This window comes from Scyliorhinus torazame, chromosome 2 (genome assembly GCF_047496885.1).
Source record: "Scyliorhinus torazame isolate Kashiwa2021f chromosome 2, sScyTor2.1, whole genome shotgun sequence".
NCBI classification, from domain to species: Eukaryota; Metazoa; Chordata; class Chondrichthyes; order Carcharhiniformes; family Scyliorhinidae; genus Scyliorhinus; species Scyliorhinus torazame.
In genome coordinates, this window is record NC_092708.1 from 94,245,080 (window position 1) to 94,271,737 (window position 26,658).

General features: G+C 42.7%; 1 protein-coding gene across 1 annotated transcript in view; it reads right to left on the reverse strand.

Annotated features, from left to right (window-relative positions):
* The window catches only part of LOC140389756 (sorcin-like), a 52,259-nt gene extending 28,895 nt beyond the window's left edge, over positions 1 to 23,364 (reverse strand). Inside the window, exons 1-2 of the mRNA XM_072474249.1 lie at positions 23,168 to 23,364; positions 6,113 to 6,274 (exon numbers count right to left, since the gene is read on the reverse strand). Of these exons, the coding sequence (XP_072330350.1) occupies positions 6,113 to 6,274; positions 23,168 to 23,191 (186 nt within the window). The 5' untranslated portion in view covers positions 23,192 to 23,364. The remainder of the gene's footprint in view (positions 1 to 6,112; positions 6,275 to 23,167) is intronic.
* Positions 23,365 to 26,658: the final 3,294 nt, after the last annotated feature.

A 26,658-nucleotide genomic window follows, 5' to 3' on the forward strand; every position in this document is an offset into this window, starting at 1 on the left:
GTGTAAAGAACCTACCTCTGACATCTCACCTATACCTTCCTCCAATCACCTTAAAATTATGTCCCCTTGTGACAGCCATTTCCACCCTGGAGAAAAGTCTCTGGCTATCCATGCCTCTCATCACCTTGTACACCTCTATCAAGTCACCTCTCTTCCTTCTTCGCTCCAGTGAGAAAAGCCCTAGCTCCCTCAACCTTTCTTCATAAGACATGCCCTCCAATCCAGGAAGCATCCTGGTAAATCGCCTCTGCACTCTCATCCTTCCTATAATGAGGCGACCAGAACTGGACACAATATTCCAAGTGTGGTCTAACCAGGGTTTTATAAAGCTGTAGCAAAACTTTGAGGGTCTTAAACTCAATCCCCCTGTTAATGAAAGCCAACGCACCATGTGCCTGCTTTTTTGAAAAATAAATTTAAGAGTACCCAATTGTTTTTTTCCAAGGGACAATTTAGCATGGTCAATCCACCTAACCTGCACATCCTTGGGTTGTGTGGGCAAAACCCACGCAGACACAGGGAGAATGTGCAAACTCCACATGGACAGTGACCCAGGGCCGGGATTCGAACCCAGGTCCTCAGCGGCGTAGGCAGTAATGCTAACCACTGTGCTGCCCTACCATACGCCTTCTTAACAACTGTATCATCCTGGGTGGCAACTTTGAGGGATCCCTCTGTTCCTCCACACTTCCAAGAATCATGCCTTTAACCCTGTATTCGGCATTCAAATTCAAACTTCCAAAATGAATCAACACATTTATCTAGCTTGAACTCCATCTGCCACTTCTCAGCCCAGCTCTGCATCCTGTCAATGTCCTGTTGTAACCTGCAACAGCCCTCAATACTATCTACAACTCCACCAACCTTCGTGTCATTGGCAAACTTACTAACCCACCCTCCCACTTCCTCATGAAAGTCATTGATAAAAACCACAAGAGCAAGGTCCCAGAACAGATCCCTGCAGGACATCACTGGTCACCATCCTCCAGGTGGAATACTTTCTATCCACTACCACTCGCTGTCTTCTTTCAGCCAGCCAATTCTGTATCCAGACAGCCAAATTTCCCTGTATCCCATGCCCCCTGACTTTCTGAATGAGCCTACCGTGGGGAACTTGATCAAATGCCTTACGGAAATCCATATCCACCACATCCACTGCCCAACCTTCATCAATGTGTCTCGTCACATCCTTAAAGAATTCAATAAGGCTCGTGAGGCATGACCTGCCCCTCAAAGTTATGCTGACTATCTTTAATCAAACTAGGTTTTTCTAAATAATCATAAATCCTGGTTCCGGTGGTGACTACAAGGGAGTAGGTCGCACATTTGGTGGCTCCCGCTCTGGCTAGACATTCGGACCTTTCCCCCTGACTTGAAGAAACAGTGAATAAGTGTCTGGTGTATATATTAGTTTATGGAACAGAGAGCCCAAAAGGATCGAAAGGGAAGAAACAAAAAGACAGGCTCGAGCTGGGTGTTCTCTGCAGCAGCGGATAAGATGGCCGGTGTCCAGACCCCTGGGGCTTCAGCCCAACCATAAACGGAGGAGCTGGTGCAGGTCATCCAGGAAGGCTGCGCCAGACAGAAACGGGTATGTCTGGACCTGATTAAGGCAACGGTGGAGAGGATGGAGCGGAGGCTAGATGCCCAGGACCGGACGATCCAGAAACTGGAGAAGGCGCTAGCTGAACAGGAGGAACACCAGATGGCAGTGGAGATGGGAGGTGGGGATGCTGAGGGACCAGCAAAAAAGGCTGCTGGAACAGGTAGAGGATTTGGAGAACTTGTCCCATGGGCAGAATCTAAGGATTGTGGGCCTCCCAGAGAGGGCTGATTCCAGGGAGTTTGTGGCGAACATGTTCCAGAAGCTGCTGGGAGATGGGGCTTTCCCCCGACCGTTGGAGGTGGATCGAGCGAACAGAGCGCTGGCGAGGAAGCCGCGGCAGGGAGATCCCCCTCGGGCGATGGTGGTCAGGTTCCACAGGTACCTGGATAAGGAGCACATTCTCCAGTGGGCCTAGCGCATGCAGAGCTGTAAGTGGGACAACAGCATTCTGCAGGTGTACCAAGATCTAAGCGTGGAGGTGGCCTAGAGGAGGGCAGGCTTCAATCAAGTCAAGTCGATCCTGTTCAAGAAGCAGGTTAAGTTCGGACTGTTGTATCTGACGTGACTTTGGGTTACGCATGAACATAGAAAAATACAGCCCAGAACAGGCTATTCGGCCCACGATGTTGTGCCGAATCTTTGTCCTAGATTAATCATAGATTATCATAAAATTTACAGTGCAGGAGGCCATTCGGCCCATCGAGTCTGCACCAGCTCTTGGAAAGAGCACGCTACCAAAGGTCAACACCGCCACCCCATCCCCATAACCCAGTAACCCCACCCAACACTAAGGGCAATTTTGGACACTAAGGGCAATTTATCATGGCCAATCCACCTAACCTGCACATCTTTGGACTGTGGGAGGAAACCGGAGCACCTGGGAGGAAACCCACGCACACACTGGGAGGATATGCAGACTCCGCACAGACAGTCACCCAAGCCGGAATCGAACCTAGGACCCTGGAGCTGTGAAGCAATTGTGCTATCCACAATGCTACCGTGCTGCCCCATTTATATTGCAAAAATGTTATAAGAGCATTAGGACCAACATCATTACTTTGAGATGCCCGAGGACGCTATGGAGTTCGCCAGGAGGAAAGGACTAGTGCCAACTTGAGCAGATGGGGTGGGTCGACCAGTGGAGGTTTAGAAGGCCGACAGGGTAGGAGTTCTCTTTTTTCTCGCATGTTCATAGGGTCTACTCCCGGATCGATTTTTTAAATACTGTGTAGGGATCTGCTGATAGGGGTGGTAGATGCGCAGTATTCAGCAATCACCATTTCCGACCATGCCCCGCATTGGGTCGAGCTACAGGCGAGTGAAAAGAGCTTCCATCGCCCGCAGTGGAGGCTGGATGTGGGACTGCCGGCGGATGAAGGGGTGTGCAAGAGGGCGAGGAAGTGTATACAAAACTACCTGCAGGTCAATGATACGGGGGAAATCTCAGCAGCAGTGGTGTGGGAGGCGCTCAAGGCAGTTTGTGAGGGGAGCCGATTTCAATCTGGGCTCACAGGGACAAGACGGACAGGGCAGAGGCAGACCGACTGTCAGCAGAGATCCTGCAGATTGACAGGACGTATGCGGGGGCCCAGAGTGCGGAGCACTTGAGGGAACGGAGGTGGCTGCAGGCAGAGTTTGGGTGGTGTCCACAGGTAAGGCAGTGGAGCAGCTCAGAAAGGCGAGGGGTGCGGTATATGAACATGGAGAGAAAGCCAGCAGCAAAGATCACCCTATCCAAGGTCAACACCTCCACCCTATCCCCATAACCCAGTAACCCCACCCAACACTAAGGGCAATTTTGGACACTAAGGGCAATTTATCATGGCCAATCCACCTAACCTGCACATCTTTGGACTGTGGGAGGAAACCCACGCACACACGGGGAGAATGTGCAGACTCCGCACAGACAGTGACCCAAGCCGGAATCGAACTTGGGACCCTGGAGCTTTGAAGCAGTTGCGCTATCCACAATGCTACACTCCTTATCCATTTTCATTGCCTTATGATACTATGATATGGAGATGCCAGCATTGGCCTGGGGTGAGCACAGTAAGAAGTTGTACAACTATGATACTATGATCACTGGCCCCCAACGTTCCCTTAGTGACACCTCTTTCCCCAAGAGCCAGGTCCGGCAATGTTTCCTTTCGCATTGGAGTGGAAATACACTGCTGTAGAATATTCTCCTCAACACAGTCCAGGAACCGCTGTACCCTTCACACTATTATCCCAAAGATAAATATCCCCTATTTTAACTAGTTATCCAAAATTGAGACACTATATTTTAATTACTAGATGCTACAAATATAGAGTCAGACACAACAACTTGGGAGTCAAGCATCAAGGTATTTCAGAGAAGCATTATCAGGTAAAATTAACATACTTAGTGACCACACACCGATAATAGAACAGGTGATCAAAGTTTAGTCAAAGGCTTTAAAAAGGGGCAGCGAATAGACATGGAGAGGAAATTCCAGAGCTTAAGAGAAGTTGATTAGAATTTAGTAGTTTCTCTAACATGTAAGACAAGAAGCTGGAGATGTGAAACTAGGATGCCACAGCATCAACACTGGTAAATGATATCATGGCAAATTTGTATTATTAATGGAGCATACCTTCTTTGGAGTGGCAATCAACGTTGGATTGCCACTCCTACCAACTTAACAGTGCAAACTTTTATCGTGCCTTTCTCACACAACCTTCTTGACTGGGGCCGAATCAGATCCAGGCACAACGTCGCAGTCTAAACCTGTGGGGTTGGGAGTGTGGGGGAATCCCGTGCGTGGATCGATCTGGGTATATACTTCTAACTTTTTCAGAGTAACTATTAACATAATACAGACAGAACCAACTGAAATTAACGATTTAAATCACTTGTCAGGTGGATTCCCAGCACAGCGCAATTGTCTTGGGGAGGGGAAGTTAGAGTTTCTGGACAATTGCAGTACAAATGCTTACCTGGGAACTTCCAAGAGGGATTCTCCAGCACATCTTCAGGGACCCCTGGAATCCATTGCTGGGGAGCCAGGAGTTACAGGCCATTGTGGACATAGGCAATTATAATAAGAAAATGAAGTGTGGCCACCTAAAATGGTGTCAGGCAAAGGACGCTAATGGCCAAGTTCGAAGACAAGCATGCTTCAGCTCCGAATAAACAAAGGCTGCCATCAAACTTTGCAAAATAACATAGGAAAAAGGCCAATCCGGGACAATGGGCTTAAATGCAAATCACCTACAAAAGTATTAGACTCAGTGGCATCCGTTTTCCTTATTTGGAAAGACCCATGTGCATCGGACACTAACAGACATGGCCGGTAAGGACAGGCCCCGCCATCAAGGCTGCGGGCCTTGATTGGACGTAAATCAATCAGGGTGATCAAGCCCTGATCGATTGATTGGTAGCTCACCTGGGACCGCCCAAAGCCCTCAGGGATAAAAGGTGCTGCGCAATCACTCGATCGCTCTCTCGACAGCAACCGTTGATCCTTCATCGGCCAAAGACGACCATTCCATGCCACCAGCAGAAGGAAGACCAGAGCCAAGAATGAGGAAGACAAACAACCAACCACCAAGAACTGCAAGACTGTTGGTCACAGATAAAGGCCATATCTGCCCAGTACTTGCCAGTCACTTGGAAGTCAAGGTCTTGTGTGTACTAGCTTTGTAGTTTAACTTTTGTATGTGTGTGTGATTGATTAACAGTAACAACTGTGTGATATTGAATAAAAATTAAATTATTTTATGAAACAGACTTGTAGTCATTTGTCCACCATATATGGCTTAAGACACACTGTGGTTTAGGTTCAACAGCAGGCAAAGTGAGACAAAAATTTGGCAACTGGAAGTAAAATATTTTGAAAGCAGGATTGTTTGCAGGCAGAATACACATGTTTAATTACTAGATGAATATTTTAAAAGTTCCATCTATATTTTCCTGAACAGGCTTCTTCAATGGAGATTGCATGCATCATGTTCTCATCAGGCAAGCTGAAAAGTTTAAATGGAGGCAAATGGAACAACTGCTTTGCATTTGCTATCCAGTTTTGTATCAGTCTATTTCAGGCTCAATGCAGAGAAATGTCAAGACTCCATTCGTTGTGAAATTTGGCTTTAACCAAACAGTACCCTTATTAAATCTGTGTGAATTCCCCACTTCCCACCACAGTCTACTTTTGATCGTCAAGATTAAGATCATTCCCATTTGGCATACGAATATTGAATAGATAATTTGGGTCTTGCTGTAGACCAAACATTTCATCCTACAATCCTGAATTCAAATCTTGTTCCCTGAGATGGACGAGTCACAGCAATTGTTTTTTTTATAAAAAAGAAAATGCAATCATTAATATAAATTTTCAATAGTGCAAACAAAAAGAATTTGGAAGATTCAAGTCACGACAACAGATTGTTATGTTTAAATATGTATGCATGCAACATCCGAACACAAAGTATTTTACCATGTTTAAACAATACTTAAAGCTAGAAACTATATTTCATGGTACTTACTTGTCCAGCAATTGCAGTGAAGTAACTCCACATTGGATCAACTGATGCAGCAGAAGGATACCCAGTATATGCAGAGTAAGTCTGGTATGTACCTGGTGGGGCAGCATGCATCGGTCCACCTGGGCCTCCCATTCCAGTCATATGTCCACTAAAACCTCCATACTGATACAAGACAGAATGCTCAAGTCAGTATTAGAACATAGAAAACTTCTACTTTCTACGGAGTGCATTTAAAATTAGCTCACTTTCCCTAGATTTAGAAACATGGAAGAACCGCACCAAACTTTGCTTAAAATACCAAATTGGTAGGTACAGCAAATTATATCAAGGCCTGTGAAAAACTGAGGCATAGAGACCAGCAAAATGTGAAGGCTTAGGTCAATATTTAAAAGTGTGAAATGGGCGGCATGTGGCACTCACATGTGGTTAGTACTGGGACTGCGGCACCGAGGACCCGGGTTTGAATCCCGGCCCTGGGTCAATGTACCTGTGGAGTTTGCACATTCTCCCCATGTCTGCATGGGTTTCACCCCCACAACCCAAAGATGTGCAGTGTAGGTGGATTGGCCATGCTAAATTACCCCTTAATTGTGAAAAAAAATAATTGGGTACTCTAAATTAGAAATGAAAAATAGTGATGGTATTATATTTCAGAATACACAGAAAAGATGTGAGGAGAAAGATTTTAAGGCAAGGATGCACCATCTGTGGCTAGCTAAACAAGTTTATAGATCGTAACAAATTGAAAAAAATGCATAATTCTACAAGGATGAGCGCAGGTCAGATGATTTGACAGAATATAACGAACAGCAAAGAATGAAGAATAATTAATAAGGGAGCAATTAGTGTACAAGGGAAAGCTAGCTAGGAATATAAAAACAGATAGTAAGAGTTTCTGCAGTTGAGAGAAAGGAGAATTAATAATGGATAATAATGAAATAAAATGACAGATGAATTGAACAGATATGGTGTGTCTGTTTACACTGTAAAGGATACAAATAGCATTCCAGAATCAGGAGGTCAAAGTGGAAGATGAATAAAACAACTGCAATCACCAGGGAAAGGGTACTAAGAAAATTATTAGAACAAAAACCGACAATTTCCCAGATCCTGATTGGCTTCATCCTAGGGTCCTGGCTGCTGAGTTAGCAGATGTATCAATTTTAATTTTCCAAAATTCACGAGATTCAGGAAGGTCCCATCAGATTGGAAAATAGAGAATGTGATTTCTCTATTCAAGAAAGGAAGGAGACAGAAAGCAGGGAGCTACAGACCAGTTAGCTCAACATCTATCATAGTGTCATGCGAGAATGCCTTTAAGAACTGGATGTTTAAGCAATGTACCTTTAAGAAAACAGTGATGTCATAGAGTGGGTGGAGCTCAGCTCAGGTCAGCCATTTTGCAGGTTTTTAGTTTCAGTTTAAAAGCAGTGTCTGTGTTTCCAGAGAGCTGCAAGTTTTGCAGTTTGGTTTTGCTGAGAGCAGCTAAAAAGTGCCTGGCTGGTTTTGCTGAGAGCAGTTTAAAAGTAGAAAGTCAGTTTGTGACAGTCTCTGCCATTCTACAGAAAATATATATATCCTTTAACCTGATGTGATACGGTTTAAAGGTGTTAACTCTCTTGGAAGTTTGAAGGGACATTTTAAGGAATTATTTACTGTTGCAATATTTTCTGAGTTACCTTTGAAGTAAGGGGTGTTAAGAGATCCAATGTTTATTTTAGATGTTAAGTTGAGTTCATGGAATAAACAGTGTTTTGTGTTTGAAAACCCACGTGTCCATAATTGTAATCCCACACCTAGGGAAAAAGCCGTGTGCTCGGAAAAGCAACAAATCCATTAAAGGTTGGTTGAATTCCATGATACATTTTGGGGTTCTGAAAACGCCGCGCCCATAATAGGGAAATTGCATAGAAAATCTCAATGCAATCAAGCAGAGTCAACGTGTCTTTGAGAAAGGGAAATCAGGTTTAACTAATTTATTGAAGCTCTTTTAGAAGAAACAACATGAATAAAAGGGAACTTGTGTATATGCTGTACTTGTACTTCCAGAAGGCATTTGACCAGGTGCCACATCAGTTAGTGTGCAAAATAAGAGCTCCTGGCACAGGGGGCAACACATTTGCATAGAAAGAGGAAGGGATAAATAGGTCTTTTTCACCTTCGAAACCCACTAAAAGAGCAGCAGATACCTGGCAACACCACCACCTGGCAGTTCCCCTCCATGTCACTCGCCACCTGACTATATCGCCGTTCCTTCATGGTCACAAAATCCTGGAACTCCCCAACAGCACAGTGGGTGTACCTACACCTCAAGGACTGCAGCGGTTCAAGAAGGCAACTCACCACCATCTTCTGAAGGGCAACTGGGGATGTACAATAAATGATGGTCTAACCATCGATGCCCACATACCATAAATGAATTTTTGGTTGGCATGATGTGCCAAGTACTATGCCACAGGAATCAGTGTTGGAGCTTCAACTATTTGCAGTTTAGATTATAGACTAGGATGAAGGGACAAAATATATAAGACCATAAGACCAAGGAGCAGAATTAGTTCATTTGGCCCTTCGAGTCTGCTGTTCCAAGGCCAGCACATCCTTCCTTAGATATGTTTCCTCAATTTGCTGATGACACAAAAGTAGATAGGAAAGTAAGCTGTGAAGAGGATATAAGGAGTCTGCAAAGGGACGATAAAGTCAATGGACAAACATTTGGCAGGTGACGAATATGATGTGAGAAAATATGATCTTGCTCGCTTTAGAAAAATAGAAAAGCAGCATATTATTTAAATGGAGAGAGACTGCAGAAGTCAGAGGTACAGGGAGATCGGTGTACATGATACAAGAATCAGGAAAACTTAGAATGCAATTACAGCAAGTAATTAAAGGCGAATGGAATATAAAAGTGGAGATGTTTTGCTGCAGTTGTACAGGGCCCTGGTGAGACTATATCTAGAGTACTCTGTACAGTTTTGGTATCCTTAAAAGATATAAATGCATTAGCAGTGACGAGAAGACGCACTCAACTGATAGCTGATATTTTAGGAGGAAAGTTTGGACAGGCTTGGATGGTACCCACTGGAATTTAAGAGTGTGAGAAGTGATCTTCTTGAAACATATAATAACCTGAGGGGACTTGACAGCGTGGATGCTGAAAAGCATGTTTTCCCCTTGTGGAAGAGAAAATTTAAAAAAAAAAAAACGGGTATCACATCTTAAGACAGAGATCAGAAGTATTTTTTTCTCTTAGATGGTCTTGATTTTGTGGGATTCTCTTAACCCAGAGAGTGGTTGAGACAGGGTCAATGAATCGGACAGAGGTGGAGAGATTCTTGAGTAAGCAGCAACGGTTATCACGGGTAGGTGGCACAATATGGAGTTGAGGTCACAATCAGATCAGTCATGATTTTATTGAATTACAGAGCAAGCTACAGGGGCCAATGGCCTACTTGTACTTTCAGAAGTTGGGTATTTTTAAAGGCTTGTCTGAAATAACCAGTGATAGATTTTCCCATTGGTCAGAAAGACAGTAACAACAGAACACAAATAATCACAAAGAATTAAACAAGATGTCAGAAAAATAATTAAAGGTAGCATTGAATCCTCAACTACAAATCTTTGTTGCAGCAGAGCCCCCTAACTTTTTAAAAAGACAATAGGTACTTGGAAAAACATAATAAGAGTATGGTGAGCAAGTAAAATATAACACGCTAGTCAGACTACATGAAGAAAAACAACAACGTAGACCTGATAGACAAAAGATATATTGGAATTTGGGGACTTTCGGCCCTTTTACTCTTCTGCCATTCAACCAGATCATGGCCAACCTTTACCCCAACACCGTTAACTGGCCTTCGATCAATATTAATCTATGATATCCTTATTAAGCACTGGAAGCTTCCATTGATATAGCAGCCACAGGTCTTTTGCCTGATAATTTCCAGATTTTACGAAAATAAAAAAGGCAAAATATTGCTAATGCTGGTTACATGGGAGTGAAAAAGAAAACACTGACAGATTTCTTCTACCGTGTGTGAAATGCTTTCTGATTTCACTCCTGAATGGTTTAGCTCCAATTTTAAGACACTCTCCTCCAGTTCACCAAGGAAAACTGTATCATGGTACCTATCCCATTGAATTCCTTAATCATTATAATTAGTTTAAACAGATCTAAATTTAAAGGAATATAAGCTAGGGTTATGTAACCTATTCAAAACGAATATTAATTTCCAGAGGTTCGGCTACGAAGGCCTAACAGTACTCCAGATGGGCCTTGATTAAGGCCTTGGGAAAATGAAGCATTCCTTCCTCAAATTTTTGAGTTCCAATTCCCATGAGAAAGGCCAATATTTCATTTTGTTCCTGTCCACTCCCAAGTGTTTTTTGTGCAACACCTTTGCTCTTCTGCAGATCCTAATTGCTCAAGGAAACACTAATTTTTTCTTAAACCTGAAGTGAACAATCTCACATTTGCCCTCATTACCTGCCATAGTTTTGTCCACTCAGTCTGTCCATATCCCTTGGTAGCTTCCAGCTCTCATCCACACAATTTAACTGAGCCTCCTAAATTAATGCTATCTGCAAACTTGCATATACAACTTTTATTTATAGTAATTATAAATGTAAAACAAATGATTTCTAAGTCATTTCACAATGAGGACAATCAGACAAAAATTAAGAGCTAAAGAGGTAGATTATAAGGAATACTTCAAAGAGGGACGGTGAAAAGTTTGAGAAAAATTCATGTTAGGAAAAATTCATAAGTTAGGGTCTAGACAGCTGAAGGCACAGCCACCAGGCGAACAAAGGAGGTACAAATGAAGGCAGAGTTGGAGGAGTGGAAAGTTTTTGGAGAGTAGTAGGACTGGAGGGGTAGGGGCATTAAAGGAATTCAACACCAAAAATGAGAATTTAACAAAAACATCAATACACAAATGAACTGGAAGCAAATGTATTCAGCTAACACGGGGGTGAAGAGTTAGAATATGGTCACAAGTTTTGGGTAAGCTCGTTTATATGTGGACGATGGGAAGCCATCCAGGAGTCATAGAATCAGTGAAGGAGGCCATTTGGCCCATCAGGTCTGCACCGGCCCTTGGAAATAGCACCCTACTTAAACCCATGCCTGCACCCCATCCCCATAACCTAGTAACCCGATCCAACCTTTTGGACACCAAGGGACAACTTAGCATGGCCAATCCACCTAACCTGCACTTCTTTGGGCTGTGGTAAGAAACCGGAGCACCCAGAGGAAACCCACACTGACACGGGAAAAAGTGTAAACTCCACAGTCAACCGAGGCCGGAATTGAATCTGGGACCCTGGAGCTGTGAGGCAGCAGTGCTAACCACTGTGCTGTCCTCGTGCATTGGAATTGTTGAGTCGGAAACTAACAAATGTCTGGATTCAGCAGCAAATATATACACACTCTGCTCAAGACGCACAACTTTCTACACCCATGTCCAAATAAATCATTGCTCTATATGGGGATTAGCTCCAGACTCAGTGCAGGTCCATAGGGAACACTTTAAAAAAAATCACAAGCATTTCAAAAAAAGTGTCACAGACAATGAAACACTTTTGAAGTGTAGCCAATTCTTTAAAGTGTATCTTTCCGACCCTTCTTGCCCCTTTGGGGAATAGTAGGGTGGCATTGGAGGGATTTCTGGGACGATTATCAGCCCAATAAACAGTGTCATGAATGTTCCTTCCATGGCCAATATCCTGGCGTGGGGCTTGCACCCAGAACTTCTGATCCAGAGGTAGAGATGCTATCACCGCACAACAAGATTTCCTACTATTGACTGTTGTAATGTAGGAAATGCAGTAACCAATTTGCATAGAGCAAACTTCTACCAGCAGCGGTGATATTAACCAGGTGAACATATTTGTTGGTTGAGGAATTAATATTGACCAAGACATTGGGAAAATGCCCCCTTGCTATTTTCTTAGAAATATTGCCATGGGGTTCTCAATATTTGAGCATTCCCTCGATATTACCCTGGAATGTCAGTCTAGATGTCTTTAAGTCACGAGTGAAATTCAAATCTACCACTTTCTGAGTGTGCTACCAAATTACTGCATTTGAGTCTTTTTCCTGACACTTGTCAGGTCCAACCAAACCAGAGAACAAAAAACAAACCAACAATTATCAATCCATATCACAAAATAATTTTTCTAATATTCCCTGGTACAAAACATCAAGTGCCCTCTGGAAACCCATATATGGACAACATCCATAGATATTTACCTATCCACCACAGTAGCTACCCTCCTCAAAAACAATTCAACCAATCAGGCAGACCTGCCCTTCGCAACTCCATCAGGGCTCTGATTAATTGATCCCTGTTCAAATGCTCACTGAACGATGACTGAAATGAGAGACGATTCTAACATTTTTAAAGCAAATCCAGAGTATATTGGCCATCCTCAATTTTCCTCAAGATGGTGGTGAACCATTTTAGTCTGTCCCAAGATGCTATTTGGGGGGGAATCCCAGGATTTCGCACCAAGAGGAATGATATATTTCCAAGTGAGGATGGTGTGTGACTGGAGGTGGTAGGCTGCCATGTGTCTGTCAGTCCAGTCCATCTAGGTGGAATAAATCACAGGTTTGGAAGATGCCGTTGAAGGCTCAAGTGGCTGAGTGCATCTTTTAAAACCTTACACACTATATCCAGTGTGCTGGTGGTGGAGGGAGTGTGGAAATAAAAAGCAGAATATTTTGTAAAAAGCTTGGAACTTCTAAATTCCAACGTTCAGAAGACTTGCGTGTCCTCCATTAAGGAACATGGATTTTGCATGCAGGTATAGCAGGAAATTAGGAAGGCAAATTGGCCTTTACCGTATAAAGGAATAAAAGAACAAGGATGCCTTGCTACAATTGTGTACGTCTTGGGTGAGACCACAGTTGGAGTAGTGCGTGTAATTTTGATCCCCCTACCCAATCCTGGAGGTAATACAGCAAAGGTTCACTGGAATAAAAAGGTTGTCCAAGATGAGAGACTGAGTATACTGGGCCTCTATTCACTGGAGTTTAGGAGAATGAGAGATGATCATATTGAAATACAAGATTTTGAAGCAGCTTTACAGGATGCAAACAGATGTTATTTCCCTTAGCTGAATAATCTGGAACATGGGGGCACAGTCTCAAGATAAGGGGTTAATTATTTAAGACTGAGGCAAGGAGAAATTTCTTGATTCAATGGGTTGTGAATCTTAGGAATTCTCTGCTCCAGGGGGTTGTAGATACTCCCATTCTTGAATATATTCTAGGTTGGGATAGATGATTTTTATGGCTCAGGGAATCAAGAGAGATGGTGATCAGGCACAAAAGCTGAGTTAAGCAGAAATCAGCCATGACTGTATTGTGTGGTGGAGCAGGCTGAAGGCCGCCTGTACTACTCCTGCCCCTATTCTTAATTTAAACGTGGCTGGATCACCAATCAGCCTAATGCTTATTCAGGGCGGTAGAGTTGAAAATGTTTTCCTGGAGCATTGCTCCAAATACAACGCACTTCTAATTTGGGGCTGGTTTAGCACAGGGCTAAAGAGCTGGCTTTCAAAGCAGACCAGCAACACGGTTCAATTCCCGTACCAGCCTCCCCGAACAGGTGCCGGAATGTGGCGACTAGGGGCTTTTCACTAACTTCATTTGAAGCCTACTTGTGACAATAAGCAATTTTCATTTCATTGTGCCTTAGATGTTGGAAAGGTTTTTGAGAGTCATGATGGGAGTTACTCCCCACAGAACATCCAGCCTTTGACCTGCTCTTGTAGCCACAGTATTTATATGACTAGTTCAATTATGTCTCTGGTCAACGGTGACCCCCTAGGAGGCTGAATGTGGGCATTGATGGTCATGCCACTGACCATCAAGGGAAGGTCATGAGACACCTTTGTTGGAGTGTGTTATTTTCTGGCACGTGTAGCATGAATACTATTTGCTCATTTATTAGCCTCAAGTGTAACTATGCCCAGGTCTTGCTGCATACGAGTACAAACGGTTTCAGCATATATTTTTATTAAAACAGTAAAAAATGTATACAAGGCCAAACGGTACAAACACTAATTGTGTTGGAGAAACAGGGTACCCTCCCCTCAGTACCAACGTACGGGGAGGGGGGGGGTAGGATACTCTTTATTATTAAAACAGTTCACAACAAAACACAACGGTCCAGGCACTAAACTTTGCGCTGGAGAGACCAGATACCCTCGCCTCTGTACCAACAGAAGGGAAAGGAAGCAGGGTGGTGGGGGGCCCAATAGGACACTGCCTGAACTATCTACAGAGGCAGAAAAACAAAAGAACCTTCAATTACGATGTGCCAGATTCCAGGAGTCCCCCAGAGGGGCAACACTGTCGGGCATGAGTGAGCCCTGCACCCCACTGCAGAGAGCCCCATGAGCACCCTCCGCTCCTGACACGGGCCCACCAACCAGCCCAGGGCCTGCCTTGATCCCGCCACCTCCGAGTTACAAATGGGACTGAACACTTTGCAATCAACAGCAATCATCTCCACTTGACTTCATGATGGATAGAGGGTCATTGATGAAGCAGCTGAAGATCGGTGGAACTCCCAGATGATTGGCCTCCAATGACCATAACCCTTTATTCATAACTCGTATGGGTATTCTCGGATTTCCAATTTTACTAGGAATCCTTGATTCCACACTCCAATATTGCCATTGCAATAATTTTCATCTCAAGAATTCAATTATTTTGTTAAAATTCAGTTCTCCTGCCCATATTTGGGTGAAACCCTATGAGGTTTGGAGCGAACATGAACATCGATAAATAGGTTAAATGTTATTCAATACCACGATCAAGTCCCTTTTCAATTCTTGGCTGATTGTACATTTTGTACATTGCTTGGCTGGATCTGATAGCCCTGCCTTTTGTCTAATGTTCCATCAGCCAAGAAATGAAAAGGGTCTTGATGGCAGTATTGAATGACATTTGTGGACTGGACATATTTAGGAATTGTTTTGTTGGGTACTGGAAAAGGTTGGACAAAGCTGCACAAATTCTGTAACACCTGCTTTCAACACAGCAACCAGATGTTGGTGGGCCCATAGCCTTTGCTGTATCCAATACACTCAATGATTTATTGATATCACGTGGAATTAAATTGAACTGACTGAAGACTGGCTTGTGTAATGGTGGGGACCGAGAGTAATCATTCATTTGGGAATTCCGGCTAGAGGTGATTGTAAACACTAGTTTTTTCTTCTGCACTCGCATACTGGGCTCCACCATTACAAAGGATTAGAATATCCACTGCCATTTGCTTCGGAATATGGCAGGACTGCAATGCTCTAATCCTGTTCTTTGTCGGAGAGATCATTTTGCGGTCTCTAGCGTGCTGATTTGTGTTTAAGAATTGTGCAGTCTTATGTTGTAGATTCACCAGGGTGGCATCTTATTTTTTTAAGGTATGACTGGCACTCTTCTACATTCCTCATTGAACTAGGATTGGTCCCTTGGCTGGATGACAACAGTAGAGCAAAGGATATGCCAGGTCGTCATGGAATACAATTCTTCTGCTACTCGTGAATGTTCATTTTAAGCAGCTCAATCTGCTGTTCTGAGTCGATCAACTCAATGGAAGAGGTCCTCAGTATGAAGAGTAGACTTGGGTTTCCAAAGAGTGCTGGTCACTCCTACCTATACTGTTGATGACAGGAACATCTGTGGCAGTTTGATTGTGGAGGGCAAGATCAAGTGGCAAGCTGGATCCAAAATTGGTTCAGCGGTAAGAAACAAGGGTAATGGTTGATGGGTGTTTTGTAATTGGAAGGTGGTTGCTAATGGGGCTTGCAGAGCTTAATACTTGGTCTCTTGCTTTTCATTGTATATCTCAATTATTTAGTGTTGAAGTGAAGGGCCTGACTTTTGAGGGGTAACAAGTTATAAAGGAATGCACAAATGGTACGATAGAGAAGCAGAGAGATGTGTGTGTGAGTATGTCTACAGATCTCTGAAGAAAGGACAGGTAAAAGGCATGCAGAGTCCATTTTTTAAAAAAATGAGTCAAGGCATCAAATGCAAGAAATTAATGCTTGAACATGCACAAAAAAATCAGCTGGTTCAGAACAGAAGTACTGCGTAGAATTCTGGTCAGCACATGAATTGAGGGATGTGATTGCAACACGGAGGAAAATTACAAGAAATGTTTTTGCTAGGTTAGATTTTTCTTTGGATCAAAAGGAGAAGGAAAAGAGACATAGTTGAGTTGCATAAATTATAATGGGTCTAAATAGAATGGATAAATATTACCTTTCGAAAAGGATTAGAGGAGAGTTGATGAGGATTTTTAAATATATAGAGGGTGATAAGGATCTGGAACTCTCAGCCTGGTAGAGACAGAATTCCAGATCATCTTTAAAAGTACTTGGATATGCATCTGAAGTGCTGTATCCTACAAGGCTACAGACCAAGCAGGCGGGTGGGATTCGACAGGATAGCTCTTTTGCGGCTAGGACAGACAGAATGGACTGAATGTCCTCCACTGTAAATTTTTAAGTACATTTCTCTGTCATGTTGGCTCTCTGACCATCTGCTGCAAGCCCAATCGGGATCTATGTCCTTCATGACTGGGTCAGCAGTGATGCTGCATAGCCACTTGGACTGCGACATCCCCACACAGTATATTTTGTGCCTTCGAAGTGGTGCTCAACATGGAAGTACTGCTTCATCAGTAAAGGAGGGCAGTAGAAGGTAATTATTCATAGAGTCCAGAGTCAATGTTGAGAACACCAAGAGCCATGGCAAACCAATTATACCTCTGTGCTGCCACGTCTGGTGGGTTTATCCTGTCAGTGGGTCAAAAAATATTCAGGGATGTTGATGGATGAGCCAGGAACATTGGCTGAAAAGTAAATGATTCTGTGAATGTGACTATATCAGGCTGTTTTTTTTTTTTTTAAAAACTGTGTGACTGCTCTCCCAATTTTGGCAAAAGCCCCCAAACATTTGTGAGGAGAACTTTGTTAGGTCAACTGGACTAGGTGTGCCTTTTTCTGCCCAAAATCCAATGTCGACATCAAGCCAGGCCATCCAACTACTTTCATTATTATATTTAAGATTTGGTACATCTGAGCGGCTTGCTAAGCCACTTTAGAAAGCAGTTAAGAGTCATCATATTGCACAGAGTCTGGAATTTCATATAGACCCTACCGGATGACAGATTCCCTCCCCTTCAGGAAATTAGTGAACAAGATAGGTTCTGACAATTTGGTAGTTATATGGTCAACATTACGGATACTAGCTTTTCATTAAATTTTAAACAGATTGTGTTTAATTGATTTTAATTTCCAAGCTGCTGTGTCAGGATTTGAACTCCTGTCTCTAGATCATTAGATCATGCTTCTGGATTACCAATTTAGTAACATACTATTGTTCCTAGTAAGTTGACAGTTCTATCATTACCCACTTTTACTCTACCTCCCTTCTTACATAAAATGGAGTAACATTTGCAAGTTTCAATCCAAAATACGATACCTGTATCTAGAGAGCTTTGTAAAATTATAACTGATACACCAGCAAGTTCCTTACCTATTTCTTTTAAAGCCTGGTGTGGAAATCATCGGGTCCTGGAGATTTGTCTATCTTAAGGCCCATTATTTTCTCCATTACCAATTTTCTTATTTATACTAAATACAGAGCTCCTCCCTTTGACTTATTTTTAGATGCCTTTGTACCGCTGGTATTTTTTTCTCTTTCTCCACTGTGAAAATGATACAAAGTACTCATTTAACAAATCTACCATTTACTGGTTATTTATTGTATCCTTACCTGCATCCTCATTTAATGGGCCACATTCCCTTTTACAACTCTCTTTTAATATATTTTTAAAACATTGTTGTTTGCTGTTTTTTTCCAAATTCCTTTTTTCACCTCATTACTTTTTGTTGCTTTCGATAGTGCTCATTCTGCTGGATTTCACATGCGTGTTATTCAAAGCATGTATTTTAGGAAAACAAGCAAATCATTTCTAAAACGGTAAAATGCATGTTTGTACAACTACTGGTGGAAGAACTCGGCATCCGAGTAGGTCAAATGTCAACCTCAACTACTCAGGAATCCATTGGGAAAAAAAATCAATGCCACCCATTGCAAAATGTAGCCAAATCTTTGCAAGTTGAGAAATGAGTGGGCCAGGACTAAAATAATAGGAACTTTTGGGAACATGTTACAAACTAAGAGTGAGTAGACATTAAAATGCTTTATTATTGCAATAACTTCACTAAATTAGCACAATCAAAAGTATCTTGCACTGTGTTAACTTAATATTTTAGTTTCTCTAAAATGGAGGAACTCTTAACATGTTAACTTACAGAACTACTTTTACATGACTGCGCTATAATTTAGCTCCTGACATTGAATCTGCCCATTAAGAGGCAGGTTCAGTCGATGCATTCAAAAGGGAATTATAAGAACATAAGAACTAGGAGCAGGCCATCTGGCCCTTTGATCCTGCTCCGCCATTCAAAGAGATCATGGCTGATCTTATTATAGACTGTTATCTGAAAAAGATGAATTTATTTTTTGGACTCTTGCTTAACATCTCACGAGGAGAGCTTTAATTCAGGTTCGCTCTCGTCTCACAGAAGGTTCTGGAATCAAGTCCCACTCCAGAGACTGGAGCACATAATCTGGGCCAGTACATCAATACCGTACTGAGGGAGTTCTGCACTGTCAGAGGTGGTGTTTTTTGGACAAGATGTCAAACCAATGCCGCATTTGTCCCCTCAGATGAACATAAAAGATCCCATAACACTATTGCACCCAAGATTACTGAATTAATGGTCATAAAATCTGTTTTTGTAATTGAAAAGCAAAATACTGCCGATGTTGGAAATCTGAAAGAAAAACAGAAAATGTTGGGAAAAACTCAGCAGGTCTGGTAGTATCTGTGGAAAGAAAAACAGAGTTACAGTTGAGTCTGTAGGACTCTTCTTTGGAACTGGAGAGGGGTATAAATGTTTTATATGTTGCTTGTAGGTTCCGATATGCAATTGGTTACTATATTTTTCAATAGCGATGGCATTCAAAAGTGTTCTGTTGGTTATAATGCAGATTGGGATGTCCCACAATTGTGAAAGGTGCTATATAAATTCAAACCCCTCCATTCTCTTTAGGTCAGGAATCATGCAGGGTAAAAACACCCTCCAATCTACATTTTAGCAAACTAAGAATTACTTCAAACAGCAGCCATCCATACAGACTTTAAATTCACAGCTAATCTGCAAGAACTTCTAGGTTCTGAGTCATGGGTCCAAAACAGAGGATGCAGAAACTTGATTTATAAAGAAATGATACATCTGTCAGGCAAAGATTCTTATCCCAGAACCCAAGTTGGACTGAAATGCATGCCGCAGTCGAAAAAGCTAATTCACCAGTATGCGAGTAAATATTAAGATTAACTGTAGGAATATTTCCAACCCATCGTCCCCTTAAAATTGTGTTACTGTAAAAATTTCAGGAATGTTTAAAAAATATAAGCAGCAGTTTTTTTTAAATATAAAAATATTTCCATGTTGATTTAGTGATTTGGAACAGGTCTTGGGAGAGTTCCAAAAAAAAAAAAAATGGATTAAAACATTTGAAAGAGCTACTTTCGTAAATTAATTTAAATGGGTAACTTCATTGCCTAACTTCACTAAATAGGTTTTTCTTTATAAAATAAATTCCTACAAGCTTGCCGTTTCACCTTCTCATTATCACAAGTGTTTACAGTGTACAGACATTGTCTTTACCAAGTAATACAAAAAAGCCATTTTCATTTTTCTGTCCATTATGATACAGGGTCAGATTTCTAAATGAGCTTATTGTGACTGTCCAAATTCTTATTAATAGAGTTTTTCTGGAGAAACACAACTGAACTTTCCCAAATACTGCAATTCCAATATGAGAAGGTTGCGATGAGTTCAATGAAAAGAAGTTATTGTATCTATAAAGCACCTTTCATTTCAGTACATCCCAAAAGGCTTCAGAGACAATTAAATATTTTTTCAAATAGTGCCATGGTATTTTCGATATTCTTCTGAGGGGGCAGGTAGGACCTTCATTTAATTTCACATCCAAAAGACAGCACACCTCCAATGGTGTAACATTTTATTTTTTGGCAAGAAGAACAGGGAAGCAGCATATTATTTAAATGTAGAGACAGAACTGACACAGGAGGACCTGGATGCTCTGGTACACGAAGAAAAGTTAGTACGAAGGTACAAGCGAGTAAAAAGGTAAATGAAAAATTGTTGCTTACTGCAATGGAATGGAATAGTTAGGATGCTTTGCTACAGTTGGTGAGACTACATCTAGAGTACTCTGTACTCATTTAAAAGAGGACACAAATGCATTAGAAGCAGTTCAGAAAAGGCTGATTCCTGGAATGAGGGAGTTATCTTACGAGGAAACGTTGGACAGGTCGGGCGAGCATCCATTGGCTTTTCGAGGACTGAGATGTTAGTGATCTTCTTAAAACATAGAATAATCTGAGGGGACTTGATAGGGTAGATGCTGAAAGGATGTTGCCCCTTGTGAAAGAGACAAAAAAGTAGGGGTCAATATTTAAAAATAAGAGGTCTCCTATTTAACACTGAGATGAGAAGACATTTTCTCTCTTAGAGGGTCGTGAATCTTTGGAACTCTTCCATGGAGTGATGGGAGGCAGGGTCAATTAATATTTTTATGGTAGACGTAGACAGATTCTTGACCAACACGGAAATCAAAGGGAAGTCAAAATTGGCTGTGTAGTTGATAGTGAAGATGATAGCTGTTACCTCCAGAATTATATATCAATAATTTAGTTGAGTTGGGTGAAAAATGCCTAATGTTGTTCAATCCAGAGAAGGGAGGTAATGCATTTGGGAGGGTAAGCAAAGATGGGGAATACTCAATAAACAGGAGGATATTGGGTGGATAAGGCAGTAAAGAAAGCATATGAAATGCTTTCCTTTATTGGAGGAGGTATTGAATACAAAAGCAGGTGTTAATACTGAAACTGTTTAAAACACTGGAATTTTGTGTATAGTTCTAGTCACCAGATTACAGGAAGGATATAATTGCTCTGGAGAGAGTCCAGAGGACATTTACAAGGATGTTGCCTGGGGCTGAAAATTTCTGGATAGGGGAGGGTTGTTTTCCTTAGAACAGATAAGGCGGAGGTGTGACATAATTGAAATGTACAAAATTGAGTGGACGAGATAGGGTAGACAGGAAAGGCCGTTTTTTCCTAGGGTAGACAGGAAAGGTTGTTTCTTCCCTAGGGTTTAAGGTGATTGGCAAGATTAGACGGGGCAGGGGGAAAAATGCTTTCCGCCCAGCAGCAGTGAGCAGTTGAAATTCACTATCTGACTTGGTGGTTGAAGGACCAGGTGCTCGAAAGTCAGATTAAATGAGCAACTTAGTTTTCCCCCCCTCTTTTTTGGCTGGTATGGACACAATGGGCTGAATGGTCTCTTTCTGTGCTGTAATTTTACTATGGTTAAAAAAGGTAGGCGGAATGTAGAGTTAAGCCCACAAACAGATCAGCCATGATCTTGTTGAATGGTGGAGCAAGCCTCAAGGGCCCAAATGGCCTACTCTTGGTCTTAAATTTATACATTTGTATGTTCAATAGTGCATTGAAGAATGTGCTTACATTGTATGCCCAAATTTCTGGATAGGGATTGAACTGACGATCTTTAATTTAGGAGGCGAGAATGCAATAATCAGAAGAATTTATATGGCAAGGAGAAATGGCTATTTTTAAACTCGCATGTCTTTCTTGAATTTTTTTTTCAAAAGTACTGTGAACTATTTTAGAATTAAAGACTCAAAAAGCTGTAAAATTAGGAATGTGGTAACAAAGATCTTTGGTAAATCTTCATTTACAGAGCTATATAAAAATGTAGGTTCTCCATCAAGCATCAAGAATGTTCCAAAGCAATAGAAGACTTCAGATTGTAATAATCATGGAAGTGAACAGTTGGGTATGGTGGTCTCAGCAAATCAATTCTTCAGTATCTACTCAGCCTTCTTGATCACCAGTCAGAGCTAACTTGCTTTGTGTCATTAAGTTGCAACGGAACAACACCGCATGAAGAGCTCTCCCCACAATCCACTGCACCCCCCCTACCCCCCAAATTCCTGATGGAGATGTTTGACTTCTCAACACCTCTCCACTATATCGCTGCTCAGATCAGGGACATGGGAGAAAATCAACCTCCTGTTGTTTCTTTAAACTAAAAATAGAGTACAACATTAATTTACAATAAAACAATTCTAAAGTCCAAGTCTAGGAGATGACTAGTATGTTGTACGAAGTTATAGAGATGATGTTTTTTAAAAACTTGAATGGAACTCCGGTGAGTAAACCAGGGACTTGGAACAGCAATGTGGATATTGCCACAAACTAACGAAAAAGACACCATTTTACTTTGAGGTATAGGTTTACATGATCTGCCAGTTAAAATGGAGTGCGTTTCTCCATTAGACCACAACAATGTACACAAGTGCTGCGAAATCGAGACTGGTGCGTCCCTCGTACGTATGTGATCAAATCTGCAAGAGGAATTCGGCACGGGGGAGGAATAAGATAAAAATGAAGAACAACAAAGGGTTAAGTCTCAAGACTTAGGACTGCTTTGCGTCGCTCCCATCCAGGCGAAACCAAAACCATGAAAGGCATTCGCGTCCTTACGCGTCGTGTATGTACCCTCTCTGGCGTTCTTGCCAGTTATTTTCAGCGGCCATGAGCTGATCCGAGTTGGAGAAAGGGGGGGGGGGGGGGGGAGAAGACTCGGTTCCTGCTCCTGAACAATGAGGGAGGTGGGGAGGCCTGGGAACACATCTACTGTCACCAGTGTATAAAACCACGCCGAGAATAATGACTGCGGGGTGGCAAGGCCGGGTCGAAAAAAAAAAGAAAAGCACACACACCGGCGGAGGGAAGATGGGCCTACGTCCCGGGCCCGCGGTGCCCAGCCTTCCCCCACATCAAACACAAACAAGCCGGGGAGGGGGGAGGCCTTCCCCGCTTACTCGGGCGGCCTTCCCCGCTTACTCACCCCGCCGTATCCTGGGTAGGCCATGACCTCGAACCGCACTGCGGTTACACTGAGCTGGGGCAGTTTACAATCCACACGCTCCGGAGCTCCAAACGGTTGAAATGTGCGGCAGCAGACAGGCGGTGCTCCTACTGCTGCTCTCAGTTAGTGAGTGAGTCAGTGGCCGTCCCGCTACCTCACTCACCTCCCCCGCTACCCAGGCTCGCAGGGCTCAGTCCCCGCCTCCCCGCCGCCCCGATTGGCCGGCCCACCCGCCTCCCCTGCCCCATTGGCCGCCCGCTCCTGATGGGCGTCCCCGCCGGCCAATTGGGCGGCAGCGCACGATGACACTCACAAAGCTGCGAGCAACATCTGAGACTCGGGCCGTGTAGTTTTTCTGCAGCTTCCAACCCGCATTGACTGTGCAGTCGCAGCCTTGGAAATAAATCGAGGGAGTGCAGTGCGCGCGAGGCCCGAGTTCCACACAAGACAGGGGCTGAGGTGCAGTGAGAGAGCAGTTAGGGAAATTGCCACGAGATTTTGGATGTGCATCGCCTAATGTCCATTCCTAGGTGGCTTCTTTCATTGCCCATATATATGCTACCTCAAGACAATGTTGGACATTGCGTTACGGCTTCAATGAGTATCAGACCCTCTGGGTCCTATAAATTTAAGTTACTCACTTTAAACTCAAAATGCTGGAGCTTCATCAAGTATATTTCTTGCACCCTGCCATGTGGCTGGTGGACTGATCAATACACTTACTGAGCACAAGACTGCAGTGCAGAAGTAAAATATGGCACCCCAAGATATATATATTCACATATCAATTACCTCTTAGCCCTTTACAAATAATGTAATAGTATAACATGTCAAGTGTGTTTCGCTCATAAATTTTATACTTCAGAATATAACTTAGTTTTAGGGATTATAAAGTTTAGGTTAAATGCAGATAAATGGGCAGATCTGGCTAAGGAACTGATAGCAAACCCTGAATGGCGATGTAATTCAAACACACTGGAAGTTACAAAGCTAATTATTTACCTTGCAAGGTCAGAGCGGGGTGTAAGCACTTAAAACAATGGATGACCCATTCTTAAGCCTTAGGATTTACTTCAATAAAGGACTTATGTTATTGTACGGCATTTTCAGATGAAAGAAGGCTGAAATAAGCTTTACAAATTTGAGGATTGCCTTGTAGGCCAGAGAACCTGGAGAAAGGGCAATCACATTTATTAGCAATATAAACTATTCATATGAATCTGATAACCAAGGGGGAGTTTCAGAGATGTTTGTAAAATCCATTTACCTTTTCAGATCACATGAGAATTTTAAATTGTGGATAATTAACCTAAAGTTATGTTGAGGACATCCCAAAACATCACATCATTATGGAGATAAGCTGCGGGAGATGGAAAGTTATTTTGTTCAGTTTATCTGGGTTTTTGCCCCAAAGGTTGTGTAGTTGCAGTTTGGGCTCTGGTGGTCTGCAGCTCACTGAGAGAAAATAGCCAAAGCTGATGGGTATTAAACAGGCTAGCAGTTAAGCCGAGAACATTTTACCTTCATCATTCCGAAAGGAATGTAGGTGAGGACTTTATCTCAGTATGGATTTTTAAAAGAGAAAAGCAGCTGGAAGATTTACTCTCACCTGCAGCTACCAGAATCCTCACAGAGTCCTGTGGCAAAGAAAGCAATTAGCTGGGAGGCAACCAGCATAAAGAACTGAGGCATCCACAGTCAAGATATTAAACAAAGAGTCCGACCTCCCAGAGCGGCTGGAACTGAGGAGAATTAAAGTAAATTCCAGAGAACTGTGGCATATTTTTCAGTGGTCCATCATAGAAGTAATTCCAGAGAACTGTGGCATATTTTTCAGTGGTCCATCATAGAAGTAACTCCCAAAATATCATAAAGTATAAGGATTTTGGGGGGAAGTAAGAAGGAAAACTGAATGCATAACATAAGTTGGTCTAAACCATTTTATAGTCATAGAGTTTTACAGCACAGAAAGAAGCCCTTCCGTCCATCGTGTCAGCGACGGCCATCAAGCACCTATATATTCTAACCCCATTTTCCAGCACTTGGTCCTGTAGATTTCTATGCTCTGTCATTTCAAGTGCACATCTAGATGCTTCTTAAATGTTGTGAAGTTTCCTGCTTCTACCAATATTGTTAATATAATTTCTTCAGGAGTCCCAAGAAGGTTAAGCAACAACAGTTTATGTAGGCAAGCAAAAGTAAAGGCTAAAATGTGGCATAGAGCACATAAGACCCAGCCAGGACCACCGATCATTCTGGTCCAAATCCTGGCCAGCTTTTAAGTACCTGATTCATGAGCCCCAGTTGCTAGGCCTCTGCCCCTCAGCAAGGGAGCTCATATTCCATGAGCCCTACGGGGGAGATCAATTGGGTCATCCCCGTGAGTTTCGTGAGGGTTATTTCACCCCTCCCCTCCCCTCCCAGGATATACAAACCCTGGTAGTTTGTATATCCCTCTGTCATTGGAACAAAGAACAAAGAAAATTACAGCACAGGAACAAGCCCTTCGGCCCTCCCAGTCTGCGCTGATCCAGATCTTTTATCTAAACCTGTCTTCTATTTTCCAAGGATCTACTTCCCTCTGTTCCCCGCCTGTTCATATATCTGTCTAGATGCATCTTAAATTATGCTATCGTGCCCGCCTCTACCACCTCCGCTGGCAAAGCGTTCCAGGCACCCGCCACCCTCTGCGTAAAAAGCTTTCCACGCACATCTCCCTTAAACCTTCCCCCTCTCACCTTGAAATCGTGACCCTTGTAATTGACACCCCCACTCTTGGAAAAAGCTTGTTGCTATCCACCCTGTCCATACTCCTCATAATTTTGTAGACCTCAGTCAGGTCCCCCCTCAATCTCCGTCTTTCCATCAAAAACAATCCTAATCTACTCAACCTTTCTTCATAGCTAGCACCCTCCATACCAGGCAACATCCTGGTGAACCTCCTCTGCACCCTATAAAGCATCCACATCCTTCTGGTAATGTGGCGACCAGAACTGCACGCAGTATTCCAAATGTGGCCTAACCAAAGTCCTATACAACTGTAACATGACGTGCCGACTCTTGTACTCAAAACGCCGTCCGATGAAGGATAGCATGCTGTATGCCTTCTTGACCACTCTATCGACCTGCGTTGCCACCTTCAGGGTACAATGGACCTGAACTCCCAGATCTCTCTGTACATCAATTTTCCCCAGGACTCTTCCATTGACCATATAGTCCGCTCTTGAATTAGATCTTCCAAAATGCATCACCTCACATTTGCCTGGATTGAACTCCATCTGTCATTTCTCTGCCTAACTCTCCAATCTATCTATATTTTGCTATATTTACCTAGAGATTTAAACATCCATCCCTAGCCTCAACATCCATCATGTCCCTCTCCTTGGTGAATACCGATGCAAAGTACTCATTAAGAATCTCACCCATTTCCTCTGACTCCATGCATAAATTCCCTCTTTTGTCTTTGAGTG